The 25,938-nt window shown below is 36.7% G+C and overlaps 1 protein-coding gene across 1 annotated transcript in view; it reads right to left on the bottom strand.

Annotated features, from left to right (window-relative positions):
• The window catches only part of pard3ab (par-3 family cell polarity regulator alpha, b), an 84,129-nt gene that overhangs the window by 16,106 nt on the left and 42,085 nt on the right, over nucleotides 1-25,938 (bottom strand). The window contains 11 exon segments of the mRNA XM_058794154.1: nucleotides 11,986-12,216; nucleotides 13,581-13,688; nucleotides 15,536-15,755; nucleotides 15,902-16,132; nucleotides 17,418-17,462; nucleotides 18,770-18,912; nucleotides 19,146-19,329; nucleotides 22,266-22,416; nucleotides 23,111-23,154; nucleotides 23,157-23,280; nucleotides 23,776-23,964. Coding sequence (XP_058650137.1) covers nucleotides 11,986-12,216; nucleotides 13,581-13,688; nucleotides 15,536-15,755; nucleotides 15,902-16,132; nucleotides 17,418-17,462; nucleotides 18,770-18,912; nucleotides 19,146-19,329; nucleotides 22,266-22,416; nucleotides 23,111-23,154; nucleotides 23,157-23,280; nucleotides 23,776-23,964 — 1,670 coding nt within the window.

The following is a 25,938-nucleotide window of genomic DNA, read 5'->3' as shown; positions in this document are numbered from 1 at the left end:
AGCGGTGTGAAATAAAGGTAAATTATGTGAAAAATAATGCGCTTTTAACAAACGAAGCATTAACATGTTAGATTGCACGCCATAAACACAATCAAGCCTAGAAAAAAAAACAGTCAACCACCCCTTTAAAAGAGCATTCACACTAACAGCCATTTGAAAATAGATTTGGAAGCTAAATGAACTAAATTAAGCACTTTAAATTAAGGGTTGCCTATAGCTTACTTATTTTACACATTTATAAATAGAATTTCAGGATAATTTCTACATATAATATATTTTAAAAAAATATAACAAATTACATATAAAGTATATTGGCTGAACCTAGTAAAAAATCCGTTTTTACCATTAAAAAGTAATAACTAAAACACAAAGAAAGTCCGACATACAAATTGACAGGGTACCATGGTAATATTATTGGATTTTACAATGCTATTTACAAGTTACATGAAATATACACGATTTTCATGAGATTCCGACATGCTTCTAGGAATACCATATAATACCATATCATGTAAATATGCAAATATCCTGGTTCACACTGACATCATACAGTAGTTTACATGTGGTTGCCATGGTTACAGGAATAATGTGAGTGAAGGGTGTGTGGTTTCCATGGTTGCAGTCAGGCATAGGTGAACAGATTTGTGTGGTGTGGTTGCCAGGGTGCACTGCGGGTGAAGAGCTTTCATTAATGTGACCAAAAGATAAGGCTAATGGACTGGCGGTTTACGGGCATGGAGTGTGTGTGTGTGTGTGTGTGTGTGTGTTGCTGCATACTGACTCCTAATAGTATTAATCCTGTGCATTTAAGGGAGTCAGTACTTATTGATTTCTCATTACTTCTGCTAACACAATCATGTGTGAGATGTGTGTGTGTCAGATCGATAGCAGCAGAGTGATTCCCCATTCCGATCATTAGATCTGCTTTGCCGATCAGTGTCTTAACATTGGAAGGGGGTTTTATATACAGACACATTTATATGTCTACGACACAGATGTGTAAACTAAGCATGTCAACATGAGGCCAGTTTAACAAGGCTCAACACTAAAGAAAGTGAGACAAACAAAGAGGCAAAGTGAATACAGCAATAAAAAAAAAAGTATTCGGTAAAAAAAGAAAGCTTTGTTCTAAACATCTATGATTTCTTTAGGTACTGGTTGACTTCAATAGAGTTTGGAGTTTGTATATTTCTAAGCTAATGGCACAGTAGTCTAAAAGAGCATTCACACTGAAAGCAATTTGAATTTGGATATGGAATTTACCAAAATTAAATTAAAAGAAAATTCAAAGTCGAAATGAAATGGAAGTGGCAACAGAACTTATCTTATCTGTATTGACATAAATCTGAGTGTAACAGATTCTCAAAAAAACTATTATGTAGTATTTGTTGACTAAATTTTGCAATGTTCATGTTGCACTCAAAAACATTATGTTGCACTCAAAAACAGAGGCAAATAAATGCGATTTTGCAGGGATAAGCTTAAATGAACTAAAAGATCGGAGAAGTAGAGAAAGAAGTCTGTTGTTTCACTGGAAAATCAAATTAGTTTCAAAATTATGAGGTCAAAAAAATTACACAGATGAACCATTTGCAATAAAACCAACAACACGGATTTGTAAAATAAATAGGGTGAGATTTTATTTTATGCTGACTTTAATGGCATTCTGGTAAAAGGGTAATAAAGTTCTTCCCACAATGATCTATAAATCTGCAAGGCCAATAAAACATGCAACTTTAAAGTTTTTCTTGGCCAGAGTTAATTTTTCTTGGTAATTACTTAATGGGATTACATGAATTTTAATTTCACTTCCTTTAAGTTAAACTGAAATAAAGTGTAGTTCATGTGTACTAAATTAATTCCAATTCAGGATTTGGATTGAAATTTTAAAAGCATTCTCAATTCACTTCCTAATGGGACATTAAGTTCCTGACACATTAAGCCATGGCACTAATGTTGTGGATGCAGGTTTGAGTCCAACCTGCAACATGTACTGATCCTGTCCTATCTTTCTCCAATAACCATTCTCTAGTTTCAAATAAAGAGATAAAATTCAACAAACCCACTCCTATTGCATTCTGGGAATGCCTTCTACTTTACCTGCATGCAACACTGCCTTAAATTTGAGCCAAAATAAGGCATCTTAGAAAGTTGCATAATGTCTAAGTAGACAGCTTGCTAGGGTTTGGACCAGGGCTAATGTCTTCACAGGAGAGACTGAGTAGGTGTGAGTGTGTGTGAGAGAGATCTGTTGCTATGAATGCTCTAATTGGCTCTCTGTACTTCCTGTAACTCCAGCAGTTGGCCTGTTAGCAACACCTCGCACACTTCACTGTACCTTTCCACGTGTCAGTCAGGTCATGTGCTGCGAAGAGACCTACAGAAAACACCCTGTTAACTGTCACACACAGGCTGAGGAAACTCCTACCAAGTGCTTCTGACAAAATCAGCTCATATTTATATTCAAGTCATGATTATGAGTTACAGCGTTCGAATATAAACTCCTAATGACTCATTCATCTGAGTGACACGTTCTACAGCAGCCATTAACAACACAGACAGTGAGATAATATTTCTAAGCTAATGTCTTATAAACGCACAAGCACACGCAGAGCTCACAGCGTGACTGAGCGCGAGCGTCGACAACAGAACCAATTAAATCTGAACATGTAGTCGTGCGCGCAGGGGGACAGTTTTAATGTCACACTGGAGTCACTTCTTCTCTCTGAAATATGAAGTCGCCTATCACCAGTAAAACTGTCTGCAGCTGAACGTGGTTTAACGAAAACCTCTGACTGCTATAAAAAAAGCTTACTGAACTGCACTTTGTACTGAAATAAGAAATAAGCTTGTCTTTACCTACACACCACGTTAACTGAACCAGTCCATGTGATTTCTGTGATCGTCAAAATGGACATGATAGCTAGAGTGAGCTGCCTGCATTGCGAAAAAGGTGGCAGACAAAGTGAAAGAAATACCAATTTTATATATACTAATTTAAATTTAACACCAAAAGCAGTGACAAAATGCTAAATTCAATTAGAAAAGACTATTTTATAGAATATTTGTGTGTCATACATTTATATGCTTATTAGGTTAATGCTTTTAGCTTAGCAACGTGTGAACATGAAACTCAATTGTGAGCCACGTGAGGAGTGCTATTTCTACGATTTCTAATGTAACTTTCCGAATCGGAAACTTATGAGATACTGTTTCTCTTAACTACAACTAAAACCATGAAAGTTTGTTAACTGAAATAAATCATACTTTTTCCCATTCAAAATGTTGCTTTGGCAACTAACTGAAATTAGTTTTTGATGTACTAAAATTACTAAAACAGAAATGAAAAGAAACTGAATCTAAATTAGTGCTGTCAAATGATTAATCACGATTAAGGGCATCCAAAATAAAGGTTTTTGTTTACATAATGTGACCCTGGACCACAAAACCAGTCTTAAGTGTCAATTTTGAGAGATTTATACATCATCTGAAAGCTGAATAAATAATCCATTGATGTATGGTTTGTTAGGATCGGACAATATTTGGCCGAGATACAACTATTTGAAAATTTGGAATCTGAGGGTGCAAAAAAAATCTAAATATTGAGAAAATCGCCTTTAAAGTTGTCCAAATGAATTCTTAGCAAAGCATATTACTAATCAAAAATGACGTTTTGATATATTTACAGTAGTAAATTTACAAAATATCTTCATGGAATATGATCTTTACTTAATATACTAATGATTTTTGGCATAAAAGAAAAATAAATAATTTTGACCCATACAATGTATTTTTGGCTATTGCTACAAATATACCCCAGCGACTTAAGACTGGTTTTGTGGTCCAGGGTCACATATATGTATGTGTACTGTGTTTATTTATTATGTACTGTATATATAAATACACACACAAAGTATATATTTTGAAAATATTTACATTTATATATTTATATTATTATATTTTATATAAATATATATAATACATAAACATAACAGTTTTCTTAAATATATACAAACATGTGTTTATATTTATATATACACATAATAAATATACACAGTACACACTCATATATTATGTAAACAAAAACTTATTGGCGATTAATCGTTTGACAGCACTAATCTAAATAGAAACATTCATCACCATATTAATACTATAATAGCACATAAATACCAATGCTTAGAAGGCAGCTGCCTGGACAGACAACAGACATCAAGGCAGCTCACTAGATTTTAATTGCTACAAATTCTTCTACATGTTTAAACCTGGTGTGTTTCGCAAAAGATGGAAGATCTACTCTGAAAACGGTCGCACCTGACACCCTAGAATAAGAAAGAGGAGAACAAACCACACACAAACTTCATTCTTAATTGTAGAATGCTAAATACACAGAGAAAGCTGCCTACATATAGGGAAACCATACCCTGAAAGAAACCGAGGAAAAAAGGGAGAGGAGAGGCGCGTTCACGACAGAAGAACAATGTTCTGTCAGAAAAGTAGGTCATCTTGTTGAAGGGTCAGAGAAAGGGCATCCACTCAATTCAGTGTAACTCTTCGATTCACACTCTCTCACATGCGCACACACACACACACACACAGACAGACAACGAACCATCATTTCATATGCAGCAAATACACAGGTGAATTGACTCATAGATAAACACCAAACAGTGTCTAGCTTTGTATCGAGAGTATTGCACACTATAAAGGAAAAACTCCAAACACTGTCAGAGCTGTGGCACAGTGATACATATTTGAGTCCAACCTGCTACCAATCTTATTCTACCTTTCTCCAATAATCATTCTCTAGTTTCTAATAAAAAGATCAAAGTCAACACACCCACCCCTATTCCAGAAACACTGCAAAGCATCTCTCTTAGGCCATGTTTGCACCTGGCACCTTGCACCGTTAGAAAACACTCATCAGATGATGTCAGATATTTAAGAGAAATAATTTAGATAATAACTGGGAAGCAAAAAATAGCATGTCGCTACCAGGTGTAAACAGGGCCACATACCTCCTTTAGCAATTGCTTTCTAATAAAAGCTACAGAGACAGTCCCAGAAGCAATTAGGGGCATAGTGGTGATCGAGGAGGTCTGGGATCTCAGTAACGTTGGTTTTTGGGTCACCCTGACTCGGTTCTGAACTTTCAACCTCCATTTGACGTCACGTCTCCCGCGAGTAAAAGTTAAGCATACGAAGCAGAGAAGATCTGAAACCATATGTCACATTACACAAAATACACAATCTTATGTCTCAGTGGAATATTTAGCTTTTAACAGATGGTTATTATCCGCTAATGTCTGTTTATCGCTATACTCGGATTGTCGTCTGCATGTGTGGCCTCATAATTAATAATCAGAAGTTGTGACAGATTAAATCCTTTAGAGAATATTGCAAATACTGGATTTAGTTACATTATGGGAGGCCTGTTTGAGTTCACAGAGCGAAAGAGAAAGATTTCTTTTGTTTGTGTCAATTGTCACTGTTAATCTACACAATATTTTCATTAATAACAGACACACAAGCACACAGAGTTTTGCATAAGAGATGATTCTTTCTTTTGTGTTCCACAGAAGAATACGGGTAATAAATGATGACAGAATATTCATTTTTGGCTGAATTCTTCCTTTAAATGAGCATTCATTGACTAGCCAGAACAAGAAAGCAAGCGAGGGAGAGAGAGAGAATTACTGAGAAAACATATCCTAGTAATTGTCTCCGAGATAAATCAACATGAAAAGGGTAATGTAGCTCTAGATTGTGTTGAATGTCTTTTGATCCATTCATCATTAGAGCATCTAACTTGGCCCAAATGAGAGATGGTTCAACCACCAGCGCTGTGAGGCTTCATTAACGTCACCCCACTGCTGTTCATTTATAAACATTAGACCACAATCAGACACAAACTCTCAGTGGCTGAAACCACAGACCACCAGCTACTACAAACACACTGACCCCTCAGCAGATCTTTCCAAAATAAACCATGTGCGCAGTGTGTGGATGAGCCGCAGGGTCTGGAATATCAGCTGTGTTATGATAATGGATAAAATAACTTCCAATATAAACCCAAAAGTCGTATATAGTATAAAAAAAAAACAGATTTAATTTTTTTTGCTCTTCACCTAAGAATTTTATGTGCTGTAACATTAACAACACAAGCTCCACCCAGAGCCAAATATTCAAACTTAGACGTGTTTCATGGTAGAGTTGAGGTCTATTTTTGCCTCAGAAACACACTGAAAATGGATGATAAAACAATCTAGCTAATTCATCTTTTACTATACAGGATTTAATGAAGCGCTATACAGTGACAGGCAAACAAACGCTTTCTGTACTCTACTCAATATAGTTATTCAGAACATTAGAATTCATTTAGCAAATGCTTACAATCCTCATGTGGTGTTCATGTCTTTTTCCCGAAGACGTTGGTTAATATTATTGAACTGGACTAAAACTTCATACAGGTTATACATTTTTTGATAATACTTTTTTGGGATTTGCTTTTACACCAGTGGTGTTCATGGACAAAAATGACCAGCCTACTCTTTTTGTCAACTTGTTTTCTTTCAATTGACCCTTTGCAGAGAGTTTGATTGACAGGTGATCTGACCAATCACAATGCTGAATCTGCCATGTTTGTCTGACAAACCAACCAGGCTAGTAGATTAAATTTGGTGGACTTGAACTTGAAAAATAGTGTGTACTGACATCTTCCCGCGTTTGAAACAATATACCTTCTGATGTTCATTAATGTTTATTTCGTGCTATAACTAGGAAAGAGGAAGAGATGATCGGTGCTGCTTGAACTGAGGAGCTACAGCAATCTGTCACAACACATTAAAGAGCCACAAAACGGTATTTACTGTTTGAATTTCTTAAAAATACCAAATCTGAAAGCTGAGACTTTTTTTTCATACCTAAAGTAACCTGCTCTGTCTTGTCTGTCTGCAAATTGTCAGTTTTCTCTTTGCGCAATGTATTTTTCACTATGTGAGAACATGATGTGTGGCGTGAGAGGCATGGTTTGTTGGACATAGCAACAGTAACGAAGGGGGGCGGGTCTTTGCAAAGGGTCAATTAGCACAGGTTTTGTATTTCTTTTTGGAACTGATTGATCGTAGGCCTCAATGATCTGAGCTTGAGCTGAACATTGCCAAAATGATCCACAAACAATGCTTTTTTCATTTAGAAAACAGTCAACAACATCAGCATATTAACACCAAATTTTACATAACACTTATTAATATTCAGCAACTTGGCTTATCTTAATTATGGGAATATTTGTACTCAAAAATTAAATTCTGTCATCATTTATTCCCTCAGTCTGTGTTCACTGGACTCCAACATTGTTTGGTTTACAACGTTCTTCAAAATACCAACTTTTATGTTCCACAGAGGAAGAAACTCAAATTTGGAATGACATGAGAGTGAGAAAATGATGACAAAATGTTCATTTTTGTGTGGACTACACTGAACTAAGCCAACACATGGAGGACAGCCAATCAAAAGTCAAACAAAAGCAAAAAGTTTGAAAGTCTTCTCAACACAGTCAGCTAAAGTTCAGAGGGGAAACGACGATGATCCTGTTAAACTTCATTGTAAGAAACCATAACATTATCACTCAAGATGGGATAAAACTAAATGTGTATCAAAAGTGTACAATATGCCGTTTGTAACTGAAATCAATCTATTTCCCAAACCACAGAGGTGGCCTTTTTCCTTACAATGGCACATCTAAATTCTGCTACCACTCATTGCTCTCCTCTTTACTCATTTATTTCTTTTAATTAGCAGTGGTGTCACACTCTCTTTATCCATCTGTAAGCTGCGAGTTTGTTTCTGACGCTTTGGTTTTTCTTAATCCGTGCTTTTTTTCCACGCAGCGTGCCAGGGAATGCTGATAATGAGCTTAAACTTGTGTGTGTATGCATGTGTGTGTGAGTTCTCAGCATGAATGCTGTGGGATTAGTCAGATGTTTACCCTCTGTGTGTGTTTGGCTGTTTTAATTGGCCTCTGCAACGTTCATTCTTTAAAATTCCCTACGGGGCTCATAGTCAACTCAGCAAGAGTGCACACACACACACACACACACACACAAACACACCGACACAACTAAAGTTCGTCAGGAGGAATGCTGATTACACAGGGGCAGCCTCGCTGCGGTGGGAGACCAGAACACAGGCAGTGGCCCCATGGTCATCAGCTCAGATGTGAACAGGAAGGGCTCAGATATCTTTGCTCATGACGACAGAGAAAAAAAAAAGAAAATGCAGAAACGGGTTGTGTGTGTGTGTGTGTGTGTGTGTGTACGTTGTCACTCTCTCACTCAAATCTAAGAAGTCAATTTAATAAAACCTGAGAGAATCAAATCCCAGCTCAGAGAGGAGGGGTTATGAGTGGAAATGAATAAGAGAGATTGAGTTTAATTCATTTAAACTGCCCGTCTCGCTCTCTCTCTCTCACACACACACATCTCTCTTTTTTCTCTATTACATTTCTCTGATCCTTCCATTAACAATGAAATCCTCTGAGCAATTCAAGAAAAAACATATCAACAGATCACAAGAACACAGATTAAACAGATTACAGACTCAAAGATCACAAACACACACGTTCCAACAAAGCCACAACAAACCTGGTGGGTGGACAGAGACCCCACAGAGAGAGAGATTTATAATTGAACTGACAACCTCAGACATCAGCCACATGCACTGCTTCATTAACTGTTGTTAAATTTATTTAATTCCAGTGTCGTTCATTTAATTAATCTTCTTTTTTGTCACCATTTTGTGTGTATTTTGACAGTTTTAAACACACACACACACACACACATATATACACATATACATATATATATATATATATATATATATATATAGTCATGGCCAAAAATATCTGCACCCTTGGTAAATTTGATCAAAGAAGGCTGTGAAAATGAATCTGCGTTAATACTTTTGATTTTTTTTTTTTTTTTTTTTTTTAATTCATAAAAATCTAACCTTTCATTGTATAAGAACAATGGTGGGAAATATCATTATGAAATAAATGTTTTTCTCAAATACACGTTGGACAATTATTGGCACCTCTAGAAATTCTTATGAGTAAAATATCTCTGAAGTATATTTCCATTCATATTCACAATTTTGAGCACTCCAGGGTGATTATGAACATGAAATTATCCATCTACGGCTTGCTGTTTCACAGAAATATAAATAGGAGGGAAAACAAAGCCCAAATTCCCTTAATCATCCATCACAATGAGAAAAACCAAAGAATATATTTCTGATGTGCAGCAAAAGATAATTGAGCTTCACAAATTAGTGAAGTGGCTTTAAGAAAAAAGCTAGAGCAGTTAAAATTCCCATTTCCACCATCAGGGCAATAATTAAGAATTTCCAATCAACATAACGTGTTACGAAACTGCCTGGAAGAGGACGTGTGTCTATATCGCCCTAACGCATGGTGAGAAGGAGAGTTTGAGTGGCTAAAGACTCTCCAAGGACCACAGCTGGAGAATTGCAGGAAATAGTTGAGTCTCGGGGTCAGAAAACCTTAAAAAGAAATTGTCAAACAGCATCTACATCACCACATATTGTTGGGGGGGTTTCAAGAAAAATTCTCCTTGCTCATCCAAAAACAAACTCCAGCATATTCAGTTATCAGACACGACTGGAACTTCAAATGGGACTGGCTTCTGTGGTCAGATGAAAATAAAAAATTAGCTTTTTAGCAGCAAACACTCAAGATGGGTTTGGTGAACAGGGATAAAAAGTACCCCATGTGTACAATGAAATATACTGCTGTATTTTTAATGTTGTGGGCCTATATTTCTGCTGGAGGTCCTGGACGTCTTGTTTAGACACATGGCATCATGGATGAAGGAATGGTCTCTGATCTCTTGTCAGGTGTTCTCTAACCTCATCAGGCATTATAGGAGAAAATTTAGAGCTGTTAAACTGGCAAACGGAGGTTTCAAAAAGTATTGAATAAAAGGGTGCCATTAATTGTGGCCAATGTGTATTAGAGAAAAACATTTATTTCATAATGATATTTCCCCCCATTTTAAATTCTTATTATCCAATGAAAGGTCCGATTTTTGTGAATAAAAAAAAAAAAAAAGATCAAAAGGATTAACAATGCAGATTAATTTTCACAGCCGCCTTTGATCATATTTACCAAGGGTGCCGATATTTTTGGCCATGACTGTGTGTGTGTGTGTGTGTGTGTGTATATATATATATATATATATATATATATATATATATATATATATATATATATATATATATATATATATATATATATATATATATATATATATATATATATATATAAAACACACACACTTATTTATGCATGTAATAAAAGTAAAGTAAATAAACATCAGACATTAGTGCAAAAACTTCAATATACAAAGACATTCAAATTATGTATACACACATATATAAAGAGAGAAACCTTCGCTATGCACAAACATCTCTCCCAAGACTCCTTACTTCGCATCTCAGTATCATCATTACACCTCAGCTGGACTTGAACTGAGTTTGTGTGTGTATAAGCCTTTTATCAGGTTTCAAAAAGAAGTTCTGCTGACTGAACAGATATATTTCTCATTTACTTAAATGTTCTGCACTGAGGGACTTAAACCATACTGCAGCTGACAGCCAGAATGCTACAACACTCTGATTTCTAGGTCAGATACTGTGTGTGTGTGTTTGTGTATAAGTGTGTGCCCGGCTAAAGCTGTGACATTGTAAAAATGATTCTATTATTGTTTGATTTCCACTATAACCTCTTTCACAACTGATATCAGGAATTGTTCTGAGCGTTCGGAGACTAACCGATGCCTCTAGATTGCTAATGTTCTGGACCCAACTGTGCATTTCAAGTGTTTACACAATACAGGTTTATGCAAGAAAAAGGACTTGGTCGGTCCAGTTTAGTTTAGGGCCAAATGAAAATGTGAAGAAAAAAAACCCCCTCTTGAAATGACCTTACGGGAACCCTCGCTAGTAGAAAAGTTTTATAAATGTGTCAAAAATGTTTTAATTAAAATCTAAAAATGCTTAATTTGTGTGCATTATGCTGATGCACAAAACTACATCTGAATAAGAAACATTATGCTCTGTTCAACAACCCAACTTTAAATGCCACACTTAACTGTGAGAACATTCTCTATAATTAGGGTGATTGATTAAAGAATTATTAAAAGATTAATATTAAAGGAAATGGTAAAGACACTGTTCACATTTGTCACAGTTGAAGAGGATTTGCTAAGATAAATGTTATTTTCCTACCATTTTAAAAACACTAAAGAATGACTTCCTGCTGATGTCAATGCCATCATCATGGCATAAAATAACAGCTTCAATCAGTCTCAATATCTTAAAACATCATATCAGGCATCAGAAATGGGCTTTTCCGACATCCACAGCTGTTTTAGCTACATGGTCTCAACTAATTTGATCCGACAGCTTGCAATAAAGCTGATTGGCTGAAACTCAGAAAACAGGAAGCTATAAGATCACTATATATGTTATACTGTTTGTATAACGCATCACACACACAATGTTTCCTTCTGAAGCCCACAAAAACACACCCACCCACACATTGTGCCCTCTTTAAGATCCACTTCCCATGCAGATTTGTGAGGATAATTCCCACAGTTCCATTCTCTGCATCTCACTGGAATGACACCCATTTCCTGTTCCCTGAGGGTTCTTACAGGAAGTGGCCTTCCTGTCTCTCTCTGCCTGTATTTGTTTTAGTCTCAAGAAAACATGCAACTCTGACACAACCCAAACAAAACATTCTCACACATCGGGTTTTATGAAAGCCCTCGAGAATGCTTTCAACACTTTACCCAACTCAAGGAGCGTTTAGAACAGAATCTTAACTTCATAATAGCAGGTTAACTCACTGATAGCTCAGGAAGTGGAAGGACTATGATATTTAAAAATGACAGTCGTTACAGTACATACCTGTCTGTTGTAGAGGGGTGTCCGTTGCGGGCGTTCTGTTTGTGTGTGTATGGTGAGTCTGGAGGCGTGTGGATCCGGTGGTATCCGCCGTGTTCCAGTGAACCGATGCCAGCGTATGGGGGCTCCTCGGGAGGAAGTGAGGTCAGGGTTGACCGGCTGAAGTCTTGGATCTCCGCATAGTCTCGCTCTTTGGCCTGACGCTGACGAATCTCTCGCGTTTTAGCCTGGATCCTACATAGACATATATTAAAAAAAGGAATGAAAAAATACGCACAGATTCAAAAGAAAAAGCAGAAAAAACAAAAAAGGAATTATAAAAAAAAAAAAAACAACAACAGAAAAACAAGTAATAATGGACAGATTAGGATGAACAAAACACTACAAATGAAGACAGGTCTTGATCTAGCAAGGAAAACATGATTTATTCCAGAATAAATTAATGAAGATCAATTTAGTACTAACCTAAATACATGCTTGTTATAATGTTAATGCTATTAATATTAAATTAATTATTTTGTTGGCATTTCTGGCATTTTTTTCCTCTTTTTTTTTATTGATGCTTTGAAAACACTGTATACAATAATATATACAATATAAATATTGTATATATTATTGATTTAATGAATTGATTTTAATAAATTTAATAAATATAAATATATATAGGCATTGTCATGATAGAATAGAAAAGGGTCCTGTCCAAACTATTGCTATAAAATAAGAAGCACACAATTCCCTAGAATATCATTATGCTTTAACATTAAGATTTGTACTCGTGGAAATTACTAAAATAGTCAAACCTGTTCATTAGAAGGGGGTGACCCAATACTTTTGTCCATGTAGTGTATGCATATTAAATAAATGACAGAAAATGAGTATGTATGTAAATAAATAAATATTTATGCATATGTATATATTTTTTAAGACAACAGAAACTTTATAAGAAAAATTCTTGAAAAATGTCTCTTTTAATGCTGTTTTAGACCAAACTGACTGCAATTGTATCGACAAAATTTTTTGTGTTCCAAAGAAGCAAGTCATGAAGGTTAGTAAGCAATGCCAAAATTGAATTTTTTTGTGAACTATCCCTTTAAACCTAAAATCAGTAGTTTGTTCATAAAGGACCTAAAAACATACTGAAACACCTTTCTAACCCCCATCAAAAGCAAGATGATAAATGAGTGTGTAAGAGACAGAGAGATTAAGAAAAAGATTGGAAGAGTGGGGATTTCTCAGCAGGGTCTCACAGGACAGAAGGGAAAACGGGAGGGGGTTCACATGGCTTTATTAATACAACAACATGAACATACACACACCTGCAGGTGAACATTCACATGATGAACTTAAAACGACTAAAACATATTAGGCTTAGCTAAAGCATCAGTATGCAAGCACACACAAAATATAAAAGCATCATAATGCTTTAACAAAACATCATGATGACACAAACAACAGGACTGAAACAATCACTGAGGAAGAAGGTTAGAGGAAGTGGGTACGGCTGGCAGGTAAAGTGTCAGGAAATGCCTCTGATTAGAGGCTGATGATAGTTAAGATTAGCTCTGACTCTATATGTGTGTGTGTGTGTGTGTGTGTACCTCTCTTGTTCTTGTCTCATTCTGCGCGTCTCTTCCTCCGATACATGAGTTTCCTCTGCCTTCCACTTCGGACCATCCAAACGCTCGTCCTTACGGTATTTCCCGAACCTTTAACAAACATACACAAGGTTGATGGTGTGAGACAATTCAGCATTCTTCTCAATTAACTGTTCAAAAGCCCAATAACAGTTTATTTTAATTATAAAAAATATAAATAAATTTTTTTGGAAGTTGCATTTAAAAGCTTATTGATTCAAAATACTAGTCACGTGTCCCTTCAATTGTAATGGACATTATGCTTCTGAAAAAAGCTCTTAAACCTGTCTGCTCTAATTAAACCAGCGTTAAAGCTCTTAATCCATCTATTCTAATTCATTTAACAAACTAATCACTGTTTTGCAACTCTGCAAAGCAGAGAGCGCAAGGAGTCTTCTCTTCTCTGCAAATCTTTGTTTTATCAAGCATATCGATTCATTAATATTCCGCTGACATGTGCGAGGACTGAAGTGTGTGCGAGAAAGCTGAAAGGAGTTTCAATACCTTTGTATGGCTATGAGTTCTGATATTCGGCGGAGCTCATTAATATGTAGAGCGCTCATTAATATGTAGCAGGTACCTTTGGCTCAGTGAGGCAGATGACAGCCATTAAAACACTCCACTGCCCCAGAAGCAGTAGAAAATATTCGACGTTTTCAAAAATGATTTATCTATTGCTGACAGATTCAAAAAGCTTCAAATGAGCTGCGTTCTTGCTTTCTCTCCCCTCCAGTCTTCTACACTAAACTTCATGGAAACTCAAACTTTTCCTTCGTGTCTTGGATGTGATTGTCCATTCTGCCTAGAGCTCAGGAACATACTGTCACTCCACAGAGCACACAAACCTACAGCCTATCAATATTAATGATTAGATTTCAATCCCATTATTTTTTAATATTAGTACAGGAAATCTGAATACTAGTGAGGTGCACTGCTGTCTACTGTCCACATTTCAAAAGTTTGGAATCAGTAAGGTTTTTAAAAATATATATTTTTAATAAAATGCATTTAATTGATCAAAAGTGATATTTTAAAAATACTAAACAGCACAACAACTGTTTTCAACATTAATTATAAGTTTCTTGAGCACAAAAACAGCACATTAAAATGATTTCTGAAGGATCATGTGACACTGACTGGAGTAATGATGCTGAAAATTCAGCTTTGCCTAAATAAATTACATTTTAAAATATATTAAAAAAAGAAATGTACTATTTACAATAATTTCACAATATTACTGTTTTTACTGTATTTTTGATCAAATAAATGCAGGCTCGGTGAGCATAAGAGACATCTCAAACTTTAATCATGTTGTGTCTAGCTATTATATGATGCAAGGACTGTAAATGATCATTTTCAATTAGATGTTTTCTATCAACACTTTTCAGTAATTAATATTTTAATCAATATATATATATTTTTTAATTTAATGTATTCTGGGACTATAACCGTCAAGGACATCTATAATGTTATGGCTAAAACAAAGCCTTCTTAATTTTCGAGGCAGCATGAAGCTTGGCGAGAATAATGAAGAAACTCTGTGATGTGCTATTTTGAACACCCTAGCAACCACCTAACAACACACCAGAAACCACACAGAACACCTTTGCAATAGCACTGCAACCTGCCACTGTAGTAATGTACTGGTGAGATTTCCCTGTCCAAACACCACTCATTTTCTTCACTCACATCTTTCACCAATTTTGTTGCTCTGCCTATTGTTGGCAGAGTCTTTGAGACGGAAACACGCCTATGATGCGTCGGTGGGCAGCTCACTAGGCTTTTTATTCTATTGTTGGGTTTTGAAGTAATTAAGGACATGAAGAAAAAGTGCTCGGGGCTCATCTGCGCTCTTATCATCATTATTCTTAGTCTCTTTTATCTGACACAAAAAGCTGTTCAGATCTGCTTTTAATTACCTGAACATCTCTCCAAGACCCTTGAGCATTCCTTTCTTTGTTTTACCCTTCTCTTTCTCTGGCTTCTTTTTGTCCTTCCCCCCTTTTTCTTTCTTCTTGTCGTTTTGAGGCTGGTTGCCATTGATCAGCTGTTGCTCGGTGACGGGAAGCGGAGTGAGATCAGCTACCGTGGAAACCGAATCCCGCCCCGATCGAGAGCTTCCTTCATTGTCCTCCTCCACTAATAGAAAAAAAAGAAAGGGAAAGCTGGTATTATCAGTCATAATCAACAACATTTAAACCAGTTACTCAAATTAACAGCCGTTATCTCAACATTTGCAAAATTTAAGTGCATTCGCTGATTAAACCAATCAGGAGCAGCCGTACATGTGTCCATGCACTCCTCTTCATCCTCATTGGCTGTTGGCCTGTCGTACGATTTGTCAATCGCGGCTCGGAAGCTCTCGTTGCAGCCCCGCCCCCGTATGATGCGTGGCCGTGGCCGGTGAAAAGGCATGTCGCCGTTGAGAGTCACCTCAGCGACGGCAGTCTGTAAACTTTCCAGAGAGCTGGACTTCTTTAGACCGAGAGACGGGCCAACATCATGTGAGGAAGAGCCTGAGGAAGAGTTCGCTAGTTAAACCACAAAGCACAATCAACTAGTCATGCATGCAGTCTGTCTGCCACAAATCTCAACTGTAACCCTGATAAAAGCAGCTACATATATCTGAACGTTATGTGGAGTATGTGTGTGTGTGTGTGTGTGTGTGTGTGTGTGTGTGTGTGTGTGTGTGTGTGCATTAGCTGCTATCGTATGTAGTCAGCCATGAAGACGTGAAGATGTTTCTGTATTAAGTGATGAAGATAAATGAATGTAAGTGGAGGCCAGGAAAGATTGTGTGAATTTATCTTCATCATGCAGCGCTGCCTTATTGAAGCGTGTCAGACCTCCCCTGCTATTTTTAAATATAATACAGTTGTGTGTTTGTAATACTGCAATACTACAATAAAATAGATAAGATTTAATATGATTTTCAGAACGAAATGCTTTACAACATCATTACAACCTGTTGTACCTCCATGGCAATAATATATAAAAATACAATAATATATGTAAAGAAAATATATGTAAAATTTAAAATAAAAGGGACCAGTGAGATTTAAAAAAAAAAAATTTATACTTTCAATCAGCAAGGTTGCGTTAAACTGATTAAAAGTGATAGTAAAGACATTTATAATGTTACAAAAGTTTCTATTTCAAATATAATGCTGTTCTTTTGAACTCTCTATTAATCAAAGAATTCTGAAAGCAAACATATTAAGCAGCACAACTGTTTTCAATATTGATAATAATAAGAAATTAATTAACTGATAATAAGAAAATTCTTAAGCACCATTAGAATGATTTTCAAGCATATTAATGATTTCTGAAGGATCGTGTGACACTAAAGACTGGAGTAATGGTTGCTGAAAATTCAGCTTTGCCATCGCAGGAATAAATGACATTATATTCAAATAAGAAAAAGTCATTTTAAATTGTAATAACATTCCACAATATTCCCATTTTACTGTATTTTTAATCAAATAAATGCTGGCTCTATGAGCATAATAGACATCTTTAAAAATGTATTTACTTATAAATATCAATTGTGTATTTTAGTGATTTCTGGGTCATTTCATTGCTAAATTGCAGAGTATGAATGCTGTAACCTGTTTTTAAGCTGTTCTGTTTATGAGAGTGGTGACAAACGGGACTAGGAAAGTAATCAGTGATGAAACAGCAGGAAAAAATAATCTCAGCACTGAAGAAAAACAGGCAAGGATTTAATAATCCTTCAGTGTGGAATAGAAGTGAGTGTGTGTGTGTGTGCAGGAACAGAAGTGCAGGAGTGGTCATGCTTACCTGGGTGGTTTTCTGTGTAGTGTGTGAGGTTAATCTCATCAGCCACTGTGTGAGGGGCACACACACATACACATACATTGACAGGACGGTTAGTTTGACCATTCAACATGCAGCAAGCAACCAGGCAAGTATCACCATCAACAAATCAGACGACAGAAACAATCAGTCAGTGCTCATTAACAAAACGGTGTGTTTCCACAGTGATTCTGCTGATTCAGAGTTATCACTTTTCAACTGAGACCGTGCCGGTGCCCAAACTGACCTCATTCCACTCTTTTCCCTCCAAAGAAAAGGTGGGAATAATGTGATTCATACTTCATTCCTTTTAACTTGCTGATCTCAAAACCGGGAAATCACTTACGTCAGAAATGATGCAAAACTCCAAATAAATGTAAATGTGAAAAACTCCAAATAAAACAAACACCTTGTCATTTGGCTCTGGAGTCAGTGGAAACACTGAGCAGATGTGCAGAAGGTTCTGCAGAATGCCTTGTCTGCACTCTGGCACCAGCTCTATTTCAGTGGTAAAGTGGTAAGTGAGGAACATCCAGCAGAATTGGATGAGTGGAAACAGTGTTCAGATTAGAAAGCACATGCACAAGGGAGACCAGTGCAGACTTAGTGACGGTGGAGTGGTGAATGGTGATGCCCAGAATGAGAGGCATTCTGAGAAGTGCTCTTATAAAGAGAGGAAAGTAACTTGAGCAATGGATTAGATTTCGGGGTGGGAATTTATTTACTAGGACCGACCTTTAGAGCATCTAGGCCCAAGCACTGTGTAGAGTATTTAGGTCCAAGCACTGTATTTGGGAGAGACCTCTACAGTATCTAGATCTAAATAATGTGCTTCGAGTAGATCTTCAGCGTAATTAAGTCTAATTACGCGTCTTGAAGACTGACCTATTCCAATTACTGTTTTTGAGATTGACCTTTACAGTACTGAAGTCCAAGAACTGTGTTTGGGACAGACCTTTGGTATATCTGAGACTAAGTAATGTGCTTTGAGTTGATCTTTAGAGTATTTCGGAACAATCACTGTGTTTGGGGCTGATCTTTTGTTCCAAGCACAGCGTTTGGGACAGTGTTTTACAGTATCTTAGTCCAAGCACTGTGATAAGGACTGGCCTTGAGTGTATTATCGATCCAATCACAGCGATTGGGTCTGACCTTTAGAGTATCTAGGTCCAATCACTGTCTTTAAGGCTGACCTTTAGAGTATCTGGGTCTAACTACTGTGTTTACTGTGCTCTTACAATGTGACTAAAGGTCATTTTTAAGATTGACCTTTAGAGTATCTAGGTCTAACTACTGTGTTTTGGGGCGATGTTTAAAGTATTTAATCTTTAGAGTACCTAGGTCCATGCTCTTGGACTTGCGGGTCTTGATGATGTCTAGTTGGCTCGCGTCTCCATACTGCTTGGTGCGTTTCTCAGACATGCTTTGCCTGCCAAAGCCTTCCCTCTGAAACACCCCCTCGTCATTAGCACTGGAAGTGCTGAGGGACGGAGAGAGAAAGAGAGAGAGATTAAATCACAGCACAGTGTCCAGCCCTTGGCCCTGTTCTAATAACCGAGGCTCCTTTGACAAACAAAGGAAAGGCCATGGACTCAATTACAGCAGGAAGATCGTCAGAAGAGTCAGAGAGTTGATGCTCGAAATAGAAACAGAGACAATAGATACTTCAATAAATAAATTACAAAACTTTCTAAACCGTCCCCTTTTATTTACCTGTCGGGAAGCTCTTGGACCCAGGGTGGCGGCGGAGGCGTCTCCACAGCGAAGCCCATGTCATCATGAGAACTGGATGAGGATTGGTCAGACAGCTGGGTGGGGAGAACATGTGGCCTGTCATCTTCAATTATGACCATGTCATCCTGAGGCATGTTCACCGTCGGCGAGAGCTGATAATGATCTACAGCGAGATAAGAGCAGGAAGGGGTGTAGGGACAATCAAATTATGTTATTATTACACAGTAATCAAGTAATACAGCTAATCCTGATCGTGGGGGGGAGGTTTCATGATGTGCAGATGGTAAAAATAAAGATGACAAAGTGTTATTTATAATTCATGCAAAAATAAATCACCTCATTTTGAACAAAGCAGGTCAAAGTCACAGAAAATAATTTGCGTCGTACTCTGCATGTCGAGATTTACAAATTGAAGACATGGTGTAGTCCGCTTCACTTGGATATGCTTGCTTGCTCTTACATACAGCCTGGAAGCAATTTGCATGGCTGATTTTCTATATCATCTTGTGGAAAAAAAAATAAAAATAAAATTGGCCCTTTTACCAGTAAATACTGAGAGAAAATATGCATTTTAGAGAGATAGTGCTGTTAGCTTGTTTATGTTTTTAATCCGCTCAGAAATTTCCCACCCTAGTCTAAAATAAAGCCCATGAGAAACACTTTATTTTTTCCCGGTACATACTTCAATAAGTGAAACCGTGTGGGATGTAAACGATCACAAAATGCACTACAGTTGGGAACAAAGTGCTTTTTTTAAAGAAATACTGGAACCAAACGATTCTCTTCACACTCTTTAGCTTGTTAATGGTTCTTGAATATCTTTTTCCGTTAAACACTGTACTTTTATTTTTCCAATAGAGATTTTAAAAAAGGTTTCATTAAAGAATAATAAGCCACGAATCAAACCATAGCATTATAAACTTGGATTTGAAGGAAAAGAGACAGATACGAAGAGTGTGTACTTTACAGCTTTAACAAGGGAAAGAACTACAAACCCATAAAGCATTAAAAACTAAATTTTAGAATTAAAAACAGCGGAAAAATATAAAAAATATAGGTGCATTGGTGGAGATTTCTTTACAGAATCATAGGTAATGTAGTTTTTCCATTAGGAATTCCATTGTTAAACATGTTTGTTTAAAACGTTGAGTTGAAATAATGTGGGCTGATAGCCACTGATTAACAACCATATAGTTCACAGTACCTCTGTCTTTTTAGGATTTATAAGTATTTATAAAAAAATACTTTTATAAAAATTTATAAAAAATTATTTACCAATGGTGAAAATGAATGGGATTTTTACTTCCAGAAGGCAACTAACGCATTATGGTTCTCTCCACCACACAAATACCTCATATGCTAATTAATTCAAAAACCAATTCAAACCTTCATAGCATTTGAAGATGAGACATTAACCTGCTGTATGTTCATAGAGAACCTCACTCAAGCAGATCTAAATCCAATCAGCACACAAACAACAACATTACCCCATTACTAACACATTTGCTGTGGAGGGTGGATGGACACAGTCACATTCTGATCACAGCGAGTCTGCATCTTTCTGCAGGAGTGCTTGAGGAGAGCGAGCAAGTGAAAGCCTGTCTGTGTGAGTGTAAATTGATGGTATGGTATGAGCATGACTGTGCATATATATTGAGGAAATGCAAAAGCATATGCACGTGTGTGTGTGTGGCACCCTGCTACTGTCATTTCCCATGAGTGGATTCAGTTGTTGACAGGCAGGATAACAGCTCCGGCTGGGCTCTCTCTCTCACACAGAGAGCTCTCAGTGAACCTCCACAGCTCTGCATCTGTTTGTCCAGGGTAACACTCATATGTTTTGTGTTAGACCACATGTTTCATACACACTGCAGCCCAGAGATGCCAATTCTACTTCTGAAACCTGATGCTGCGTTCAAATGTGATTGCAGAGAGCATCTGGTGATGGTTAACTTGCAAAATAATACAAATAATTACTTTCTTGGGGGGAAAAAATTAAATAATGAATACCTAAACCCATTTGTTCTGATATATATGCTTATTTATGTGTGTCATTTTAATGAAGATATCTATCTATCCATCTACATTATAAAAAACATTAATTCAATTTAATTTATTCATTACTTTATTATATATAGTGAAATGAAAATATATAAAAGATGCTAAAAATACTAATATTAAATTAATTATTATGCATTTGATTAAAAATAAGATATATATTTACATACATATTTAAACATATAAGCTTCTCTCTAAATTAAAGAGGCGGGGGGTGAAAACTTTTTGAATTTGAAGATCAAGGTAAATTGTACTTAATTTGTCTTCCGGGAAACATGCAAGTATCTTCTGTTGCTTTATTTCTACAAAATAAGAAAAATTTGGACATCTTCATCCTGTTCAAAAGTTTTCACCCCTGCTCTTAATGCATCGTGTTTCCTTCTGGAGCATCAGTGAATGTTTAAACCTTTTTTTAATAGTTGTGTTTGAGTCCCTCAATTGTCCTCAGTGTGAAAAGATGGATCTCAAAATCATACAGTCACTGCTGGAAAGGGTTCAAATATGCAAAAGATGCTGGAAAACTGAAGATTCCGCAGGACATGGAGGATTTTTCTGAAGAGTTGCGCTCAATTTAACGGTTCAGAACAAACATCACAAAAATAAATAAATAAATAAATACATTTTATTTACCTTCGCTCTTAATACATACAGTATTAAGAACGAAGGGTTCACAAACTTTTGAATGGGGTTATTTTAATAATTTCAGCTATTTGTTTGTCTTGTGGACTAAATGTAATCATCTTTTATGTAAAATATCTTACTCAGGACAGTACTAAATGAAAAATAACATGCAATTTGTATGATCTCTCTTATTTTGTTAAAATTACTCACATTTTCACAGATTCTGCAAGGGGTTCACAAACTTTAAAACAGCACTATATTTGATTGATCTTTTAAAAAGAAAACCATTAAAAAATAGAAAAAGATATTTTACATGGCTTTTGAAAAGACCAGCTTAAACTGACAAAAAAAGCAAATCAGGTTACACTAGCACAGAAATGACACATTTAGACCTTTAATTGTGCTGGTGTTGTAACTCACTCATTTTACGATTATTTGTGTTGGCTTGTGGCCTCAGGTTGTCATCAAGCCCCTCGATTCCGTATAGCGAGTGCGAGATCCGTCGCTCATGGTCGTCAGGAGACGGGCTCAGGGTCCGCTCTAACCCTCGAGGACTGCATCGGCTCTCACCCTGACAGAAACCAGAACAAGAACAACAACATCATAATTCAAATCACACAACCTCTGAATTTAACTTCTGAGAGATTTAACTGGCTACGATTAAAATTTTGGTTTATGTTGTGGTGACCAAGCGGTCAGAATCAGCTCTGGTGGGCTCGGTCTCATTCAGATGCAGACACTGAACACTCAGCATGATGGGAAAATCTTGTGCAGTTATGATCCTGCTCTGGCTAAGACAATTACCATCATTATCGGCCAAACTTTAATAGCCCTGCGACACAAAGTCCATCATAGTTTTCCCTTCAGAATTACAGAAAATAGTTCTAGAAAGCCCTTGTGGATAAATTTGCGAAATGCAGTGACCTGATTGCCTGGTCTTTAAACGGATCAGACGTTCTCTAGAGAGGCAAAGAAAGAAAACAGCACGTGGTCGACCTTAATGTGTGCTGAAGTAGGTATGCTTTTTCTGTCTGTTTTTAAATTCAAAGCAAGACTAGAGGAAATTTAATGAGTCATAACAAAATATGTATTTAGTTTTAGTTGAGATGTAGCAAGTTTATTCCTAATAAAATGTTCTTAAGATGTTTTTAATGGAATGGCCGTTTCATTTAATCTACACTAATACATGAAGCACTATTCACACCTTCACATGAACAGCGATCAAAGCTGTCAGACTCTCATCTGCTTGACTCTTCTCTCTTTACCTCAGGGCGTTTGTTGATTCGTCTTGCTACAATCAGCTGAATCATCCTCGCTTGTTGCCCTCCGTTGACATGGACTTGCGTAGCGTTTCCATGGCGTCCTGGTTCGTCTTCCCTAACAACGACTCCCCATTGACTGCGATTAGCTGATCGTTGACTCGCAGCCTTCCGTCCTACACCAGAGAATGAGATTATGAAGACCATTCATAGACCGTTCAAGACATTTAATATGCACACTGTGCTACTCATAACAAAACTATAAGACGACGACCGCTAACTGGTCAATCATTTATATAATAATCTTATAAACATTAATCGATTACAAAGAACACCATTTAAAATTCAGTAAGATATTTTTAAAGAAGTTAATACTTTTATTCAGCAAGTGTGCATTAATTAAAGCAGTGAAGACATTCTTAAATATATTTCGCAATATTTTACAGCATTTTTGATCAAATAAATACAGCCTTAGTGAGGCATAAGAGACTTGCTTTAAAAAACAACCTCAAACTTATGAATGGTTGCGAATTTATATTAATATTTTCATGATGGAAAAATCTTTAAATTTATCTATAAAAAATATATATAAAAATATATTTAAAAAATATTAAAATACCCCCCCCCCCAAAAAATGTGTGCCATAATCATGAAAAAAATACATTTCGAACCTTGCATGCTGCTCCTCCATTGATAATAGCCTTGACGAAGATGCCCAGGTCAGCGTGGCTCTCCTTTGACCTGTTACCCTTGACACTGACTCCTAATCCCGCCGAGCCAGAATCACTCAGAGGCACTTCCAGCGTCAGGAACTCACGCGTCCCATCTGGGGTTAAGACCAACTCCTCGTCTTCTACCTTCTACAGAAACAGACAGAGACATTACTGTAATTATTGACTGTATAGAAATAAATAAAACTTGGTTGTCAAATGGCGGTTTCATTTACTTTATCAAAATAATGATTTAGACGAAAAACGGGAGAACAAGGACAGCCTGGAGAAACAGGTTCATTAGAAAAAAATAAATATCTTCATGTTAAGACACTATCATGGTTTGTGACCTCTTAGACCGATTGCACACTACAAATCGGTTGTTCAGAGACTATATAAAAACATTTTCTCACCCTCGTCGTTCCAAACCCATATGACTTTTTCTCCGTGGAACACAAAAAAAGCAATTCTCATGAAGCCTTATTTGAAAAGTCACTAGTGCGATTCTTCAAAATACTCTTTTTGTGTTCCACAAAAGAAATAAAGTCACACAGGTTTGGAACGACATGAGGCGAATAAATGATGACCGAATTGTCATTTTTGGGTGAATTTTCCCTTGAAAACATGACAGGATTGCTCGTTTCTATCTTGCAGTGTGCAGTAGACTTTAAACACTATGAACCTCTGCACTAGCGGGTTTTACATTCAAGTCACTCTCCTGTCCATTACTATGTCCCTGACACACACAGCTGCCATTTTCACCTGCTTCTGAAGGAAATGCAGCACATGTAAATGAGGCAGGGAGGGCAGCTTTCATGAGAAATGATGCCCGCCAAACCTCTGCTCTCTGATTCAGACACACAGATAATAAACCCATTACGTCTGATGCTCTTCTGACCTCTCCAGTGACTCCCTCATGTTAGCGGCTGTCAGTGCGTGAGTGTTTGTGTGGGAGAGAGAGAGTGAGAGAGATGAGACAGCTTTAACAACCATCTACTGAGTGACTGCTCTATAAAGTCTATCTTTATTGAGCTTTAATCACCTTCACTTTAATGTAACAACCTCCGACACACACACACACACACACACTTGTACTCAGAAGGAAATGGATGGCTTTCATTTAGTTCTCTCCTGCTCTCTGGACCGCCACTGTTAAAGCAGATCTTATCAGCCTTGAGAGGTTAATGCACAAACAGCGGCCGGAGAGACAGAAAGAGGAAAACAGACAAAAAGAACAGAGAAACAGGATGAGCTCACAATGAGCTTTCACACTCACAGTGTTTCTGAAGCATAACAGCTGCAGCTCTATACAGACCGAATTCAAGGTGTGCAAGTCGCATTTAAATCAAATAACCGCGATTAGACTTAATAATCACAACCAGATGAGTATGTAATAATAATGACTAATTTAGTGAGAAAATCACAGCAACATAAGTCTATTAATACAGCAGAAAGATACAGATAGAAATACAGAGGTAATTAAAGGCTTATAATCATCCATAAATGACTGAAAATGAAGTAATTTACTCACCCACATCATCTCAAACCTGTATGACAGTGTTCTTTCTTCTCCAGAACACAAAATAAGATATTTAAAGAACGTTTTTAAAATGTTTCGTCAGTGCAATCAAAGTCAGTGGGAACAAAAACATCACTGGGCTCAATTGATTTTCACTGTATTCATGGCCGTAGCCAGCTATGAGGTTATTCATGTTCAAAAATAAAATCTGTTTTTTGAATGACTAATTTAAAACTCGTTGTATGAGTGTCTGCATGTATAGCTAATGCAATTTAGACAATTTTAGCGTGAAAATTATGGCGAACTATATGTCGCTGCGAGACACTGGTGCAGAAGCTGTGAGAGAGGTCGTAGGTGCAGCCTTCTGTTGCCAGATCTGGCTATTATAAGCATTTTGGCCTTGTCTTTTCCTCTTAATTTGACACTTTAAATAGTTAATAAAGTGGGAAATTGCAGTTTAGAGTTAGCGACATCTTAACCTTTTCAAAAGTTTTGCACAAATTTTGATTTATTTTATTTATTTTTCATTTTTTATCTGTTTTCACAGCAATATCTGGCAACACTGCATCGCTTTCACAAAACTGAGGGTAATTAAAAAGCCCACT

Source organism: Onychostoma macrolepis, chromosome 02 (assembly GCF_012432095.1).
Source record: "Onychostoma macrolepis isolate SWU-2019 chromosome 02, ASM1243209v1, whole genome shotgun sequence".
NCBI classification, from domain to species: domain Eukaryota; kingdom Metazoa; phylum Chordata; class Actinopteri; order Cypriniformes; family Cyprinidae; genus Onychostoma; species Onychostoma macrolepis.
This window is presented reverse-complemented; position numbering and strand designations above follow the sequence as displayed.